Source organism: Onychomys torridus, chromosome 1 (assembly GCF_903995425.1).
Source record: "Onychomys torridus chromosome 1, mOncTor1.1, whole genome shotgun sequence".
In the NCBI taxonomy this organism is placed as follows: Eukaryota; Metazoa; Chordata; class Mammalia; order Rodentia; family Cricetidae; genus Onychomys; species Onychomys torridus.
Window position 1 is genome coordinate 44,616,628 of NC_050443.1, and position 18,115 is coordinate 44,634,742.

General features: G+C 45.6%; 1 protein-coding gene across 1 annotated transcript in view; it reads left to right on the forward strand.

The window, feature by feature from the left end:
• The window catches only part of Trpm1 (transient receptor potential cation channel subfamily M member 1), a 72,400-nt gene that overhangs the window by 31,180 nt on the left and 23,105 nt on the right, over window positions 1-18,115 (forward strand). The window contains exons 7-13 of the mRNA XM_036168919.1: window positions 196-366; window positions 1,565-1,699; window positions 2,692-2,742; window positions 5,482-5,622; window positions 6,450-6,479; window positions 10,912-11,204; window positions 13,445-13,673. Of these exons, the coding sequence (XP_036024812.1) occupies window positions 196-366; window positions 1,565-1,699; window positions 2,692-2,742; window positions 5,482-5,622; window positions 6,450-6,479; window positions 10,912-11,204; window positions 13,445-13,673 (1,050 nt within the window). The remainder of the gene's footprint in view (window positions 1-195; window positions 367-1,564; window positions 1,700-2,691; window positions 2,743-5,481; window positions 5,623-6,449; window positions 6,480-10,911; window positions 11,205-13,444; window positions 13,674-18,115) is intronic.

Below are 18,115 nucleotides of genomic sequence, written 5' to 3' on the forward strand. Positions count from 1 at the left end.
GTGTACATGTGTTTGTACTATTCATGTGTGTGGATATATGCGAGTCTATGCCATGTGTGCATGTGTGAGCATGTAGATGTAGGTATGTGTATATACTCCGTGTATGCATATAGAGTTTGGGGTGTCACCACACTTGTCTTAGAATAAGTGGCAGTCTTGGTACCTTTTCCCAACACTGCTTGTTATGGATTGCAGCCACTGGGAAGCCTAGCCCCTCCGGTGGACACCAAAGTCACAGAGAAGGAGAAGAAGCCACCAACAGCCACAACCAAGGGGAGAGGGAAAGGAAAAGGCAAGAAGAAAGGCAAAGTGAAAGAGGAGGTGGAAGAAGAAACGGACCCCCGGAAGATCGAGCTGCTGAACTGGGTGTGTGGAGTCTTGCTCACGTGTCTTGAGACTGCAAAGACCAGAGCTGGCATTGCCCTAGTTCTCCAGGGAAGGGGCACTCCAGTCTCCTTTGCTTCATCCCCACCAGGGTGGAGGACTGATGGGCTGATGCCAATATTTCAGTGGCAATACTGTGTTCACCACTGTTTCATAAGTAGGAGTGGTTGTCATTACACCATGCTCTTGTCACTGCAGAGGCCCTGCTTGCCTGTCTCAGCAGCAGGGAGACCCAGAAACATCATGCATGGATGGCTCCAGCCTCCCAAGCTGGGTAGCTGCTGCTACTCACCCATCACCCCTCTCCATACTACCACTAGCTCTATCTTCCAAAGGGCTTTGTTGTGTGAGTTGTAAACATGTGGCTAGGTTCCCTTATTCTTCTGTACCACGTGTCTGCGTGCCTGCCAAGCAGAGAGAGCGATGACCATGGCTTCCTTTCAGAGTGGTACCTTTGTTCCATAATTAGGAGTGTGTGGTCACTCACCCACACAACACCCCAGTGGCCTGTGACATGCCCACATGGTCCTACCACCATCAAAAGATGCTCCCCAGCCAAGGAAACAGCAGAGAGAAAGTGAATAGGGCAACGTTGGGATAGTGGTCCTCAACTCATTAAAAAAAATTAGATTTGTTTATTTTTATTATTTTATGTGTATGAGTGTTTTGCCTGCGTGTATATATGTGCACCACATACTTGCCTAGTGTCTACAGAGGTTGGAAGAGGGCATTGGATGCCTTGAGGCTAGAATTAGCAGACAGGTTGTAAACTGCCATGTAAGTGCTGGGAACTGAACCTGAATCCTCTTTAAGAGCAGTAAGTACTCTTAGCTTTTGAGCCAACTCTTCAGCCCTTTTCAACTCAGTTTTAAAAACAGAAAATCCCTTACAGACTTTGACAGAGCATGTGAAGACCAGGCTGAGCAGAAAGAAGAGAAGGTTAAGGCACATTCATTCAAAGAAAATAACCCTGGGAACCACAGGCCAGGTGCAGCCATTAGTACAGCTCTTGGCTGGCATATGTGAGAACATGGGCTCAATGCCTATCACCAGGTTAACAAACAAAACTGCAGAGAATACAGCTCAGAATATTCCAGAACTTTCCATGATGGGTTCTAGTGCCCCCTGCCTGGAGTCTCCAGGGAGGCAATTCATGGTCTCCCTTCTGGATTTCGTGCAGGTGAATGCCTTGGAACAAGCCATGCTGGATGCTCTCGTCTTAGATCGGGTTGACTTTGTGAAGCTCCTGATTGAAAACGGGGTGAACATGCAACACTTCCTCACCATCCCAAGGCTGGAGGAGCTTTACAACACCGTGAGCATCCCAGAGAGAAGGCTGGAGGAGGCGAGCTAGCCCTCAGAATACTCCTATCACTGACACATATTATGTAACGACAACAACAACAAGCCCTCAGTTGAGTTTAGACTCACTGAAGCAGCCTCAGCTGGAAGGCCAGTGTGCCGTGGGGGGCAGCTAATTCTCACTTGCTCCTGGCCGATCTGTGTTGATATTCTTAGCAACTGTGCCATGCCAGCCAGTCACTCCAGCTAGAGTAGACAGATGATCCTCGCTGTACAATGGGGCTCACGTCTTTCATAAAGCCATCTCAGTGGTGAAAATGTGTATGTGATGGTCCCAACCCACTGAACATCATGACACAGAACACCGTAGCATCAGGCATCCCCTGGGGGTCACAGGGCTTACCCAGAGCTGCAGCTCATGTGGAAAATGAGATAAGGACTGTGGATCACTAGCCTAGGGAAAGGATTCAGATTCAGTGTCTCGTGACAACTCATGTGTTACTTGTGCAAGTCAAAAAGTCTAAAAATGACCAGACGAAGCCCTGCAAGTCTGCATTTACATCCTATGCTTGTGAAGCAAGAGGACCTCCTGTCCTAAGGCAGCAGCAGACTGAAGAGTCATCAGGGTTATTAGTCAACTGTTGCTTACAGGGAAAACAAATTTTAACCGGTAGGAGGTGTGCTGTGTCAGAACAGGGTGTGTTTGGATGAAATCTGCTTTGCCTACACTAGTACAATTCAAGTTTTGGAAACTTACTTCTTCTTCCCACATTCTAAGACTTCCTGTGACAGACATGATGTAAAGCATGCAGATATTCACACTGCAAGAACACTAAAATTATCCAAAGTATTTCACACACATTTGAATGTGGTGACCACAGCCAGGTGTCTTAGAAAAGAAATGAGTCAGTAGTACATTATGAACCCCACAGTTCAGTGGGGCAGAATTTTGCTCAAGAGTTGAAGGCCAACCATACTTATTGTGGCTGACTGCTTCCCTTTCAGAGACTGGGCCCACCAAACACCCTTCATCTGCTGGTGAGGGATGTAAAGAAGGTGAGTCCATCTGCCCTGTACCTGCTAGCATCCATCATTCAAACAGTTCGGAGAACAATTTTCTGTTTGTGACATGTGTTACCTTTTTATTTGAGACAGGGAACATTATTTGAAACAATGACTTCCTTTGTCCATAGCAAGAATTTATTTATAACTTTAAAAAGAGAAGAATAAAGGGAGAGGCTGTAAGTGCTTGGAACTGGAGTTTGGATTTCTAGCATCCAGTAAATGCTAGGTGAGGTCCTGTGAGAGGACTCAGCAGGTAAAGGGGCTTGCTGACAAGTTTGAGTTCCTGAGTTTGATCTCTGGGACTCACACAGTAGAAGAGAAGTGATTTCTACAGGTTTTCCTCTGACCTCCACAGGTCTCTCTCTCTCTCTCTCTCTCTCTCTCTCTCTCTCTCTCTCTCTCTCTCACACACACACACACACACACACACACACACACACACACACACTAAACATATAAAATTATTTTTAAAAAAATCTAAGCTGGATGGTCATGGTGCCCTCACCCCTGTAACCCTAGCCTGCCTGAGGTAGAAACAGAGAATCCCTGAAGTAAGCTGACAAGCTCCAGGTTCATTTTAGCCTCTACTTCAATCAATATATAAGGTAGGGAGAAGCTGAGGAAGACACCAGACATCAACCTCAGGACTCCACAGGCATGCACACACATGCATGCATGTGTACCCCCACACACAAACACAAATACGCACATGCATGTATGGCAAACAAACAAACATACATACAAAAAGCAAAATAAAACTTGAAATAGTGGGGGAGAAGAATAAGCTTCGTCACAGCCCAGGAGCACACTGATGCTGTGGGGATTATAGTGTAGCACCAAGGTAACTCCACAAATATCAAGAGGAGGCTCCTCAGGAGGACTGTGTGTCCTGGGTATTACATCAGAGGTTCTCAGCCTTTGCAGTCCCTTCATTTCTAAGGGGAACTGCTCTCCTCGTTCTCCAGGGATCCCCACTATGGACAGTCTGTGTTCCTGTGGGGTCTTGCTCACTGGGTCCTACCCTGGGATCTCTTGTCTTGTCATCACAAGTTAGAGATGAGATCAGGTTCTATTAGGAGCAATCTGTCTCTCTAGAATGAGAGAGTGGTGCTTTTAGTCAGAGTCCTAGATGGCCTGGTCATATTTCCTATCAATATTCAGTTCTAAGAATATGAGAATATGATTTCTACAGAGCAGAATAGAATCAGTGGATCTGGGAACTGAGGACCTCGGAAACCCTCTGGTCCAGAGCCTTGTTTCGCACACAAGTGCTCTGCTTCCTCCCTCAAGACCAGGTGGGAGAAAGATTAGGAAGTGTAAACTTTCAAAGAGAGAGCTGTCCAAGTTCAAGCCCAACCATTTCCCGGCTGAATGACTTCAATAATCTCCCCTTCTCCTATAGTCCTCCCAACTCCCACTTGATTCCCCGTTCATAATCATCACCCCGAAATTGATCCAGGGCTGCAACTGAAGTTCAAGCTTGTTCCAACACACATAAATTCCCAATGGGCCTGGCCCATGCCCGTGACCCCTACTCCCTCCCATCAGGTTCCACCATACTCTACAGCAACCCACCTGAGCATGGGGAGCCCTGGGAGACTATGTTCTGTCTGGGCCACACCTCCTCATATCCACAGCACTTACTCTTTCTCTTTTCACCCCATCATCCCTGCTCCACTGTTCCTATGCCATCTCCTGCAAACCCACCTAGGCATCTCAGACACTTCTGTGAGTTCCACATGATGCTGCACGTCGCTCTTCACAGCTTCATCCCTCTCCCTCAGCATCCAGCTCCTTGCTGCCAATAAGGAATCTTTGGGCTGAGATGTAGCTCAACAGCAGAGTGCATATTTACCATGTATGAAACCCTGAGCTCAATCCTCAGCACTGAAAAGTCCCAAGAATAAAAAAACACCCAACATGGTCGATGATCATGATAGGATCTGAAGAAATACAGATTTCATGAGCAAAGGATTCAGCCAGTGTAGCTGGTCTGCTTATAAAAATGGCATTCAATAGATCCCAGTGTACCAAGTCATGTCAGCTATTACAATATCAATCGACACAATGATGTGTCAGCCTGTAGAATGTGGATGTGTAGCACAACGCAGGGGATGCCTCTCTTCAGGCCATTTCTTGTCACCACTGGGACTCTGTCCCAGCAGACCCTCTTCCACATTGATAACATTCAGTCCTTTTGGTAGCTCTCTGTCACACCAGACAGCTGTTGGTTGTTTTTACTGAAGGTCCAGTGTCCCTCAGAGTCACTGAGTCCCATTTAAGCTTTCGCCAGAGAGGCTCCAGGCCTGAAAAATACGCTGGCTTCCTGCAGATTCTCATGAGACCCTCTTCCCAAGTGAAACTCGGCCCCTCCCTGAGGTTAGCTTCCCCTCTCCAAGGGGCTATCAAGGGTATATGTCATACAAATAAATCTGCTTATAGACCACTGGCACCACACAGCTCCCTCCACCTCCATATACCAGCCACAAACCATTCTCTCTGGCCATGGGTGTGCCATAGACTCTGTGATGACTGGGTGTCTAACTCTTTCTTCTCAACGGAAGAGTTTATGCCAATTTTTGGAATGTGGTTTAACCTGCCATCCCCGCACATCATATGGTAACAGACTGAACGTGGTTGTTATAGTAACAGCCAAGTTGCTACTGGGGTGACGCCACGTGCCTGACTTATGGAGTGATGTCCTCACAGTGAACTTCTTTGTTTTTACAGAGCAACCTTCCACCAGATTATCACATCAGCCTCATCGACATAGGGCTAGTGCTGGAGTATCTCATGGGAGGCGCCTACCGCTGCAACTACACTCGTAAAAGTTTCCGGACTCTCTACAACAACTTGTTTGGCCCTAAGAGGGTAAAGATCAGTAGACATACAGTGTCCTGTGTCTCCCAGAATGGCATGTGATTCCTTGATGTGCTTCCCAATACGTCTACCTGTGCAGAACCCAACTCTCCACACGGTATGTCCCAGAGTACACCCACGCTACCTCTGCCCTGATCCCCAAGGTGAGGCCTCCCAGCTCCATGTGCAGCCACTTATATCACCTCTTAATACGGGTCAGTCAGTGCAATCTGTCAAGCATGTCTGCCTCCTTCTTTCCCCACAATAGCCTTCCTCCTGGGTCTCATGTCTACTCTCTCAACCTGTGCTCCCACAGATCACTGGAGCAGCTGTCATCTTCTAAAGCATGGGGCATGAAAACCATCTGTTGTCACCCCACCCCAAATCCAGGGCTCCCTGCTGGTCAAACCATCATAGCCAAACTCACAGTACAGCTAAGGAATCCAAGGCAGCTGTGGCAAGCCATCCCCACCCTGCCACAATAGATTGTATTCTTCTACCATAATCAAAGTTAATTCCTGACCTGCCATCATGTTTCTTGTTGCTCCAGCCCGGCAAAACCCCAGTCATGTGAACCTCAGCTCTGTGGGAGGTATTCCTTACTCCTACTCCACAATCTCTGCTGGGAGATTTGTTCGGTTCCACTTACAAGGAGGGCGTGTGTCTGTATGTCTTTCCAAACTGACTTCTGCTGACAGAAGCAGTTTCCATATGAAGGCATGTCCTCACTTGGATATTGTCATTAACTAGTAGTGATACAAAGTATTTGACTTCATTAACACAGTACTCACAGTTACCTGAGTAAATTTCTTTCTTTTTTCTGCTTCTTCATTATGCAGCCCAAAGCGCTTAAACTACTGGGAATGGAAGTAAGTACAGTGGGTCTGTAGTAGTTTATGATACTTTGGTTACTCTGTGAAAACTTTTAGATCTAGATTAACACAAAATTGGACAATGTTTTCCATGAATAAGTACTCTATACAACTCATCAAAATCTTAGATGAGTTGGGTGAATCATAAAGAAGGTCATACAACTTGAAAAAATTTAAGTGCTGGTGGGGGAGGCTGTGTTTTCCTATGTGTGTGGGTGTGTGCAGGAGAGAGGTCTTCCTCACACGTCTTCCTCAGTTGCTCTCCACTGTGTTTATTGAGGCAGGATCTCTCACTGAACCTGGAGCTTGCTGATTACAACTACTTTATCTAACCAGCTAGGCTTGGGGAAATCTCCCATCTCTAGGATTACAGGCAGGTATGGCACCTGCCCAGCTTTTACCTGAGTTCTGGGGATCCAAACTCAGTCCTCACACTTTAGAGCCAAGAGTTCTATCCACGGAACCATCTCCCCAGCCTATGCTTATCATATTTTTAAAAATTAATTTTCTTTTTTGTTGAGAATTTCATACCTGTGTATAATGTATTTTAATCAATCAAATCCACCCTCATTCACTCCCCTCCAATTCTTCCCATATCCTTGCACTTTTCTTCCCTCCCAACTGCATGGGCTGCTTTTTAAAGCCACTGAGTCCTCTCAGGATCACCTGTATGTACATGGGTGTAGAACCACCTAATGAAGTGCAGTTAGCCTCTTAGAAGCCTCATCCCTGAAGAAAACTGGTTCTATTTGCTCCCATAGACATCAATGGCCAGTAGCTCCTCAGCTAGGGGTGGGACTTTATAAGCTCCTCCCCCACCCATGCTGGAGTTTTAGTTGGCTTGATCTTACACAGGTCTTGTGCAGTAACAGCCACTGTGAGGTCACATAGGCAACAGCCCTGTCTTGTCTAGCAAGTACTGTTTCACTACAGATGCCAAACACCTCTGGCTCTTACAATTTGTCTTCCCCTTTTTCTGCAATGTTCTCTAAGCCTTGGAGAAAGAGAATATGATGTAAATCTCCCCTTTAGAGATGAGTGCTCCATAGACTCTACTGTAAAAAGAAGGTTCTCTGATAAAGTTTGAAAGATGTAACTAATCTATGAGCATAAAAACGCCTTAGGGGGCAGTTTGATACTATGTGCATTTAGCAGATATATTGGGTTATCCCTGAAGGCCTATGACCTAGCCAGCCATGGGTTTGGGCCCAGTACCAAGCACAAGAAGAAAAGTTTCATCTTGTGAAGTTGACCTTAAATCCAATCAGAAAATGTTGGTTACTACAATAATATTCATGTTACTATTGAACCAGTGGGCATGTTTTGCTAGACCAGTCATTATGGTAGTTCACAAGATTCCCAGTGGGTAGGATGTGATTAGCTTTCTTCCCTGGTAGTGTGTACAGAGCCTTCCAGCTCTGTGAGAGCTGGTCAGTAGGGATGAAGCTGGCAGGTCAGTACCAGCTTGATTTCTCCTTGACTCATGGTCTTTTCAGCAATGAGATCTTGCTATCAAGTTCTGGAAGGTAACCAGAAGCAATGATAACAGCCTGTAATGTCTGGTGAGGGTGTCTATGGGATGACAGACACTTTTAAAGATAGAAACTACATAACTAACACTATAAAGTTCGTAAAAGCAGTTTCCAAAGAAATCCTAAGGAACAGAAATCCTTAGAGAATGATGTTATTTCTATTATTTAAAAACCATAAAATACCAAAAAAAAAATCTCAATACAACTTTGTAATGTCTTAAATAAGAAATTAAGATTTCCTAAGAATACAAATATAATTTAATGTTAGTAAATCTTTAATATGTTGCCTCTCTGTTAAGATAAACAAGGAAAAGATATGACATGATCATTTATCAGTAGATGCTAATGAGAAAACTAAAAATTATATAACATTCCTAACATTTTTAAAATTAAAATAAAGTTATTTTCACAGAATAAATTCTGATCATGGTTGCCCTCCATCTCCTCACAGATCTTCCCTACCTCCCAACCCTTCCAACTGCATGCTTTTCTTCTCTCTTAAAAAAACAAACTGGTAAATAAAAACAACAAACAATGATGCAGCAAAATAAACTATCCAACAACAGCAACAAAAGAAACTAGGAAAGAACCTAAGAAATGCAGATACACACACACACACACACACACACACACACACACACACACGCACGCACACACAAGCAAGCAAACAAAATCCATGCAACCTCAAAACCAGAAGCCATAATATACAAGCAAAAGACCAGTAAGGTTTAAAAAAAAAATCCTTCAGATAGTAATGAGTTCTTTTTGTGCCCATCTACTGCTGGGTATGGGCTGACCTTAAGTGTGATTTCTATACCCTTTTCTAATAGTTATCAAGTGGAGACAGCTTCTTGGTTGGGGATGGGAGCTCATGCTGGGACCCTGTCAGGTTTGACTCTGTGCAGGCCTATGCATGCTGCCACAGTCTCTGTGAGTTCATATGTGGATCAATCCTGTTGTATCTGGAAGACACTGTTCCTCTGGTGTCTTCCAGTGCCTCTGGATCTTACACTCTTTCTGCCTCCTCTTCTTCAAAGTTCCCTGAGTCCAGAGGGGAGGGATTTGGTGAAAATATCCCATTTAGAACTGAGAGTTCCAAGAGGAAGCTTCTCTGATGAGGATTGAGGAAGAAACTGATCTATGGGTGTAGAGGAATGTCATTAGGGGTCACTTTATTGCTATGTTTCTTTCGCAAAATGACTATCATCAAATAATACTATTTGACATCAGGAAGACCAACTCAAGTGACCTCACCATAGGACAAAATAATTGACAGCACCATTAATAAAAAGCTTTAAAAATAAAGCACCAAAGGTAAAAAAAAAAACAAACAAAAAAACCTACAAAACAATAGCACACTTGCCATAAAAATATTCAAATGAGTGGGAGAAATGCTGTAACACATTATAGTGTTTGCTATAGTCAAGTATATTTATAAGTAAATTACCAGGTTCAACAGCATCCCATTCTGAATGGATTTGGCAAAGAAGACTTCAATTCAGAATTCACAGCTGAGGCCCAACTCTAGGTCTCTTGTGAGCCCCAAGTCTTCTATTATTTCCCTTCTCTGGAGTCCTTCAATCTGGTAGGACCAACCTGGTCTACAAAGACATGCTAGATGTGCCTCTGTAATTCTCTGCTCCAAGCCTGTTTTTAGTTTATTTTTCATTTCCTCAATGACAGGCACTGAGGATATGAACTCGTCTAGACTTCCTGTCTTACGGAGTCGAACTTGCTCATTTCCATTTTCCTAAAAGTGACTTCATCTAGACTTTCAAGTTGACTTTTACAAGGCTTCACACAACATTCTAGCCTCTTCTGCCTGTCCAGTAGCTTCAGTGATGCATAGTTCTTATTCTGGGTTTTCTTTTTAATTACATTTTTATTTTCCTGTGTGTGTGTGTGTGTGTGTGTGTGTGTGTGTGTGTGTGTGTTTGTGTTCATCCGTGCGCGCATGCATCACATGCCAGTAGAGGTCAGAGAACACCTTGTAGAAGTCTGTTCTCTCCTTCCATCATGTAGCTCCTGGAATTGAATTCTGGCCCTTAGACTTGGCGCCAGGAACCTGTTGAGCCGCTTTTTTTTTTTTTGACAGACTTTCCCTGAAGCTGGTCCTCACTGATTGGCTAGACTGACTTGGCCATCAAACCCCAGGAACCCCCTTATCTCTGCCTCCCAGTGCTGGGGTTAGAAGCCCTTGCTGCCTCAGCTGGCCTTCTGCGTGGCATAGGGATCCAAACTCGGTTCCTCATGCTTGCATAGCAAGCCCTTTCCTTTTATTTTGAGGCAGAATCTCACTCAGTTGCCCAGACTTGCCTTTGGCTCACTCTGTAGTCCAGGAACAGCTTGAACTTGCTGACCTCCTACCTCAGTCTCCAGGTTAGTTGGTATTACAGGCCTGTGCCACCAGGCCCCACTGACGCTGTTTCTATCAGTTCTTAGCTCAGCTGTGTCTTGCAAACAAGTATTGCTGTTCGGCTGTGTTGGAGATGTCCCTGAAGAGACAGACAGTGACTTCAACTTTCCTGTGCTGCTGTCTGTATTTAGTTTATGGGGAGGCTGTTCCATGTTTGTTTGTCTCCTCAGTTAAAACCCTCCGGAGGGGAAAAAAAAAACCCACCAAAAACCAAGAGAGCTGCTAACCCAGCAATAAGTTACTCAAAGAGTACCATTCCTTTTCAGTTCACTTGGTTTTAAGTGATTTGCTTCTCATAATAAACATGTGCGCCTTCCCAAAGGAATCAGTGTGCAGAGCGGAAGCCAGAGCCTGGCTCACCAAGTCTCTCACCTGCTTCTGACATGGAAGTCTTCCCCTCTCCTTTAGCTCCTGAAGAGCTAATTTGTTGCCAATTCAGGAAGAGCCATTTTTTTTCAAAGGTGTGTTTCCCTCCTCTCAGGATGATGAACCTCCAGCCAAAGGGAAGAAGAAAAAGAAAAAGAAGAAGGAGGAAGAGATTGACATTGATGTGGACGACCCCGCCGTGAGTCGATTCCAGTACCCGTTCCATGAGCTCATGGTGTGGGCTGTGCTCATGAAGCGCCAGAAGATGGCTGTCTTCCTGTGGCAGCGTGGGGAAGAGAGCATGGCAAAGGCCTTGGTGGCCTGTAAGCTCTACAAGGCCATGGCCCATGAGTCCTCCGAGAGCGAGCTGGTAGATGACATCTCTCAGGATCTGGACAACAATTCCAAGTGAGTATCTTGAGGGAACCTGAGGCCACAGTCGACTCTTGCCCTTGGTGTTCTCCCCATTGAAGGCATGACCACTGCATGTCTCCTTTAAGGACCATTGTGGTTGGGGCTTACTCATAAACTGCCTTGCCCATCACGTCTGTCAGTATTTTCCCTGCGGTCCCTCTGGGCTATTGTTACTGGTTTGGTCTGCTGATTTCTCATGCAAATCATCAAAGCACTCTTCTATGCAAAAGTAGTGAAATAGATTCCCATAAAGAAACACCCACTGATGCTGTCCAAACTTCAGCACATCTGTGCACTGGGCTCTGAATGTCCGAAGGCCTTCTGGATTTTTCTTCCCCTGGAGCTGGGGCAGATGGCTAAAGGGGGCTGGTGTTGGCTTTTTCTCTTCATGCAGATACCTGCAGCAGGTTAGGCTTTCTGTTTAGCTAGTTTCTCCTGGGGCAGGCCTGGCTAAGGAGGGCAGAGTACTGCCAGGTTTCAATGAGGTTCCTTTTCCTTTCCCCCTACCGGAAGAGGGGGTGCTCCTACATTCACTGTTGGAACCTGGTTGGGTGGGGCCCTGGACTTGATTACATTTGGACTTAGTCATAGCAAGCATTCAGTAATACATGGGTTATAGCTAGATCTGTGTTTCCTAAGCTCACCCTGGTTCCGCGGACACGTCTACTACAGTGAGCAATGATTCTGTGTCTGCCCGCCTGTCTCTGCAGTGCTGAGACAGAAGTCTTCCCTGGGATGGAGTGAGGAAGAGAGGCGGAGCTCCAGCCTGTTCAGTATTTCATCTGTTGTTAGGAGTGACCAAGTTCATCCGGTGCCAGACTGGAAATCTGAAGCCCAGGGACGACTTTCTAGCACATGAACTTGAGGCAGATCCAGCCAGGCAGCTGTGCCAGCACCTGACAGCTTTGTCTGGAAGCCTTGTGCTTTTGTTCTGGATTCAGTGATTTCCAAAACGATTAGCTGGCCTCTAAATGTTAGGGCCGAAGACTAATGTTTTCCTCTTCGGTTGGTTTTATTTTATGAGTATGAGTGTTTTGCCTCTGTGTGTGTGTGATGCCACCCACATGCCTGGTGTCTGAGGAGGTCAGAACAGGAGGGGTATCCAGTCCCCTGGAGCTGGAGTTACAGGTAATTGTGAGCCACCATATGGGTAGTGGGAACTGAACCCAGGTCCTCTGCAGAAGAAAGAAATGCTCTTAGCCATTCAGCCATCTCTCTAACTCCAGAGCCTAAGGATTTTTAGGCCAGAGATATGTTCACCTACCTTGGGTGAGGCAGTCCTGCCTTGTAGAGAGTCCTCCTCTGGTGATGTGCCACCCTGCAGCTGAGGACCAGGACCAGAAAGTTCTGTGCACTGTGGAATCTTCAAGGGACAGGAATGGCCACTCCCCCTTCTCCTCCATCTCCATCTTCATAACTGCAACAAAATATCCTATAGGCGGAGAAACAAAACCAGGGGAGAACCATCACAATGTGGCCATATTTTAATCACATCCCATGTCAGGAACAGAAATGGCTACAGCTGTCTTTATAAAACCAGACTCATGAGGAAAAAAGAACAAACTATGTTCAAAATTCAGCTGTGTCACCTTCTGCATGCCCTGACTCCCTATGCTTGCCCTGCCCTTCGCAATCAGATGTCCTGCTCTGGGCCCTGTGACAGCTACACTGTCTCATTGCTCTGGGCATGTTGAATTATCTTGTAACCAATGACTTGCTGAAGTCTTACACAACACATGAAAGGCACATGGTTTAAATGTTTGGCTTACAGCAAACACGTGGGCATGTCTGGCTCCCACATTTAAAATCAGAACCTAACCAACACCCATAAGCCATCCTGGTGCTCTACCAACCCCACTCATTGATCCCTCCGAAGCAGCCGCTGGTTATTACCGCTGGCAACCCCACAGATCCTGCCATTTCAGTCTGCCTCATTGTTCTTTGTACATCCCAAGTAAAAGACTTTGTCTCCTGAGGGCTCCAAGGGACACAGTTAAGCTCTGTTTGCAGGAAGAGCGATCAGTCCCCTCTCTGACCAATCAAAGAGTTTGCTACTAGTTGTCCCTTCTCTGGTGACAGGTCTTGAGAATTTAAAGAGGACACCAAAGCCACTATGCATCCTGTGTTCTGTATCTTGTGGCTCCCCCAATCGCTATGAACACATATGTTTAAGCACAAACTCACAGCCACCTTGGTTTCACCGCCACCACTGACTGACATCTTTTTCCCTGCAGAGATTTTGGGCAGCTTGCTGTGGAGCTGTTAGATCAGTCTTACAAACATGATGAGCAGGTGGCCATGAAGCTTCTGACCTACGAGCTCAAAAACTGGAGCAACTCAACCTGCCTCAAGCTGGCTGTGGCGGCCAAGCACCGGGACTTCATTGCTCATACCTGCAGCCAGATGCTGCTGACTGACATGTGGATGGGAAGGCTCCGCATGAGGAAGAACCCTGGCCTGAAGGTGGGTGTGATGCAGCCATTACGCTGGGGTCACACAGATGGGACAGGAGGCTGAGCCCAGTGCATGTAGCTTATTCCCTCTGCAGTAGTGGCCCCATGGTCCAGGAGTTCACTCACCCCCCCACTTTCTGTTACCTCGTCACCCACAGCCTGAAATGTTAAATGGAAATTTCAAGAAATAATCAATTCGTAAGGTTTTTTTGTTTGTTTGGGGGAGCAATCAAGGGTCTATTGTAAACCAGATGAAGACTCTCCACTATTGAGCTTTACCCTGATCTTCTTGCTTGAGTTGTAAATTGTATATTGCTCTGAGTAGCGTGATGAAGTCTCACATGATCCCACTCTACCCACCCTCCCCACCCCCAAACATAAATCATCGGCTTGTCCAGTCTGTCCACAATGTATGCTGCACCTACCCATTAGTCACCTAGTAGATAGCTCAGTTAGCATATCCATGCTTGTATTCAAGTAATCCCGAAGTTCCTTATTCATGGCCCCACAGAAGAGAGTGGTGATGCTCAGGAGGTAGCAGGGGGTGAAATGTATGGCACTTAGCTTTGCCACTAGGTGGCAATGCCGCAGGTATCCAGACACCACACAGAGGACATGGAGGTCAGCACTGTCTGTGTCAGGCATCTGCTGGTGGTTGGGAGAAGTCAGGCGGACCACCATATTTCCCTGTGCAACCCCACACAGTAGACACTCCAACAGTTCTGACTTTACAGATGAGGAATTCAAAGCTCATTGATGATGTTGCCCAGGGTCTGAGATGGTCGGTACGGGACAGGACCTGAACTGAGGTCGTCAGACTCTCCCGCCCCTGTGTAGCTAGCATGCTTTGCCTCAGAGCTCTTCATCACAGGATCCAGGTTCAATTCCCAGCACTTCCATAGTGGCTAACAACTATGTATAACTCCAGTTCAGGAGAGCCGATGTTCTCTCCCGCCTCCTCAGGCATGACATGCACATGGTGCACAGACACACATGCAAACAAAATATCCATATGCATAAAAACAAATTAATCATTGAGAAAAACAAAGTACAGATCTGCCCTCTGTTTCTACAGTACTTTGTCTGACAACACCTCTCCCTTACACATGGTTTATGAGAGAATGCAAAACAATGAAAAGGTTTGGAGAGTTTGAATCAGTTAACAAACTCCTAGATTATCTTATGAAAAGATTTTATTCGGCCAGAAATCCAACTGTATAATTGTGGTGATATATTGTGTACCCTAATGATATTTGCTTGAAGATCAGAGGACAGATAAGCCACTAGATTAAACATATCGGCCAGGCAGTGGAGGCACACACCTTTAATCCTAGCACTCAGAAGGCAGAGATATGTCTGGATCTCTGTCAGTTCGAAGCCACCCTGGACTACACGAGATTGACTCAGTCTAGGAGAGAAACAAGGCCAGGCAGAGGTGGCACAAACCTTTAGTCCCAGTACTTGGGAACCACACGCCTTTAATCTCAGTACTTGAGATCTGGTGCCTTTGCTTGGGAAGCACACACGCCATTAATCCCAACACTAGGCTGGGTGGAGAAAGGTATGTAAGGTATGAGAAGACAGGAACTAAAGGCTTTTCAGGCTGAGGAGTCCTAGAAGTAAGATGTGGCAGTGGCTTGTTCCTTTGTCTCTCTGATTGTTCAACATTTACCCCAATATCTGGCTATGGATTTTTATTTAAAAACCTTTTAGAATTCATGCAATGTATAATAATTATATTATATATTGATTTTATGGGCACTCTATGAAAATAGAGGCAAAACACTGCAGGATCAGTACCCCTTATCTGAAATGTCTGGGGCCCAAAGTGTTTTCGATTTCTTTTTAGGCTTGGAATTTTTACACAGACATAATATCTTGGAGATGGTATTCAAGCCCAAGTGCAAAATTAATTGTTTCACATTCACTTTATTTTTATTTTTTATTATTAAATGTTTATTTATTAATTTTTTTCCAATTTACATACCAACCCCAGTTCCCCCTCCCTCCCTTTCTCCCGCCTCCTCACCTCCCTCCCACTCTACCCCCATCCACTCCTCAGAGTGGGTAAGGCCCCCCATGGTAGTCAACAAAGTCTGGCATACCAAGTTGAAGGAGAGCCTAGCCCCTCCCCATTGTATCAAGGCTGAGCAAGGTATCCCACCACAGGGAATGGGTTCCAAGAAGCCAGTTCATGCATCTGGGATAAGTCCTGGTCCTGCTGCCAGGGACCCCACAAACAGATCAAGTCACATAGCTGTCACCCACATTTAGTGGGCCTAGTTCGGTCCCATGCAGGTTCCTGAGCTGTCAGTCAGTGAGCTCCAACTAGCACCGGTCAGCTGTCTCTGTGGGTTTCCCCATCATGATCTTGATGACTTCTTTTTTTGTTTGTTTTTTTGAATGTCGAACGTCATTTATTGAAGGAGGGAGGAGGTCTTAAATACAGATTTACAGCACAATGGGGGAACTTCGGTTGGCAGAAGTTTGCTTCTGATTTATTTATTTATTTATTTATTTATTTATTTATTTATTTATTTATTTTAGCTGAGGATGGAGCCCCAGCCTTGCACTTGCTAGGCAAGCGCTCTACCATTGAGCTAAATCCGCACCCCTCCACCCCCCTCCCCCGCTCCTGATGTTTTACAATCTTGCATCTAGACAGTTAACGCCCAATATGCTGGGTTTGCAGACAAGGAGATTCCCTTAAGCATTCAGGTGGGTGGAATCTCACAGGGAATTAGCATAGGGAGGATATTAAGGTCAAGGTTAGCAAGCAAGGCAACAGTTACCCAAAATGGGCCCAGGAACCTACAGGTCCCCTCCTATTATTAAAAAAAAAAATGAGCTTCTGACTTAGGTTGCATGGGATGTCAGCAGGTCACCTTACCCATCATGGAGACACCTGTCCAGGCCACACAGGCGTTCTGTCTTAGGTTGGTGAGCGGCCCCCCCCCCCCCAGGCATTACCCATCTCTGAATACTAATTATCATACAGGCTCAATTGTGTGAGAGCTGCAGAGTTGACTGTTGCCAGAGATCTCTAAGTGGCGCTGGGCTTGCAATCTGTGTGTTCGACACAGAAAAGACCAACAGAAGTCTTAATCCACCCATAGCCGGTAGGTTAAAGGCAACTGAGCCATTCCCTTCCTTAATGAGTTTTACTGCAAATTGGAGGCCTTGTAAGATGGTGTCCGGAGAGCAAGTGGAACTTGAGTTTGTAAATTTATAGCTTTCAAGGCCAATTGAAATGTATATAACTATTGATTTCAATTTGTCATGCCCAATGGAATGAAAGATTAATTAACTGTGGTAGCTACTTTTGCTGCCAGGGTCCCCACTGTGCTAGCTGTAGTAACCAGTTATGAAATGGCAATCCCCAAAACAGTAATAGCAGTGGTCGCCACTGTTATATCAGCAACAATGGCAGCAGCGATGTCATATTCTCTTCAGGAGCGTGTGGGTATCCATTGGCATGGACTCAACTCCAGGAACACGAACCACTAAGGCCCATTATTCTTATGGGTCAATGTTGGAGAGGATTCAGAGCAATGAGAACACTACTCCACTGTTGGTGGGAATGCAAACTTATACAACCACTGTGGAAGTCAGTATGGCAGTTTCTTAGAAAATTGGGAATCGAAGTACCTCAAGACCCAGCCATACCACTCTTGGGCATATACCCAAGGAATGCTCAACCATATCACAAAGATACATGCTCAACTATGTTCATAGCAGTATTATTTGTAATAGCCAGAACCTGGAATCAACCTAGATTCACTTTATATTCACATCCCAAGGGTTAATTTTATTCACTATTTCTAGGGTGCCTGCATTATGACTATGAGGCATTACATTAAGTCAGGTGTGGGATTTCCCACTGTGCATTGAGTTGGGTTCAGATTTTTGGAGTATTTAGAATTTCAGATGGGCACTTGTTCTCTATGGCACCGTGATGAGCAGAAGAACCTCCACCTCTTACAAATAGAGGTGCTGTGCCTAGCTGTCCAGTGCTACACAGCACACCAATTCATTACATTGATGTTGTAGACAGCCTTGGATATTAACAAATGTCATTGATTTTCAGAATGTCAAGGGCAAAAAGATTGTAAAGGCATTAAAGAAAGCAGGTCAAGTGTGATGTGATGAGCATTGGCTTAGCAATAGGAGCACTGTAACCTAGAAGCCAGCAGAAAAGCGAGGCCTTCGTCTTCATGGTTTTGATTGGAAACATTTAGAATCTGGATTTTTTTTCACCTGATCCAGGTCTTTAAAACATATGAGGACAGCCAGGGGTGCAGCTCAGTGGTTCAACCTTTGCCTAGCTTGCACGAGGCCCTGGGTTCAAATCCTGGCATGGCAACAGATTAAGAGGTAAAATGCACAAGGAAAGCAGATTCATCTAAAACAAGCAAAGAACCAGGCCAGGCCCGGTGGTACAAGCCTGTGATC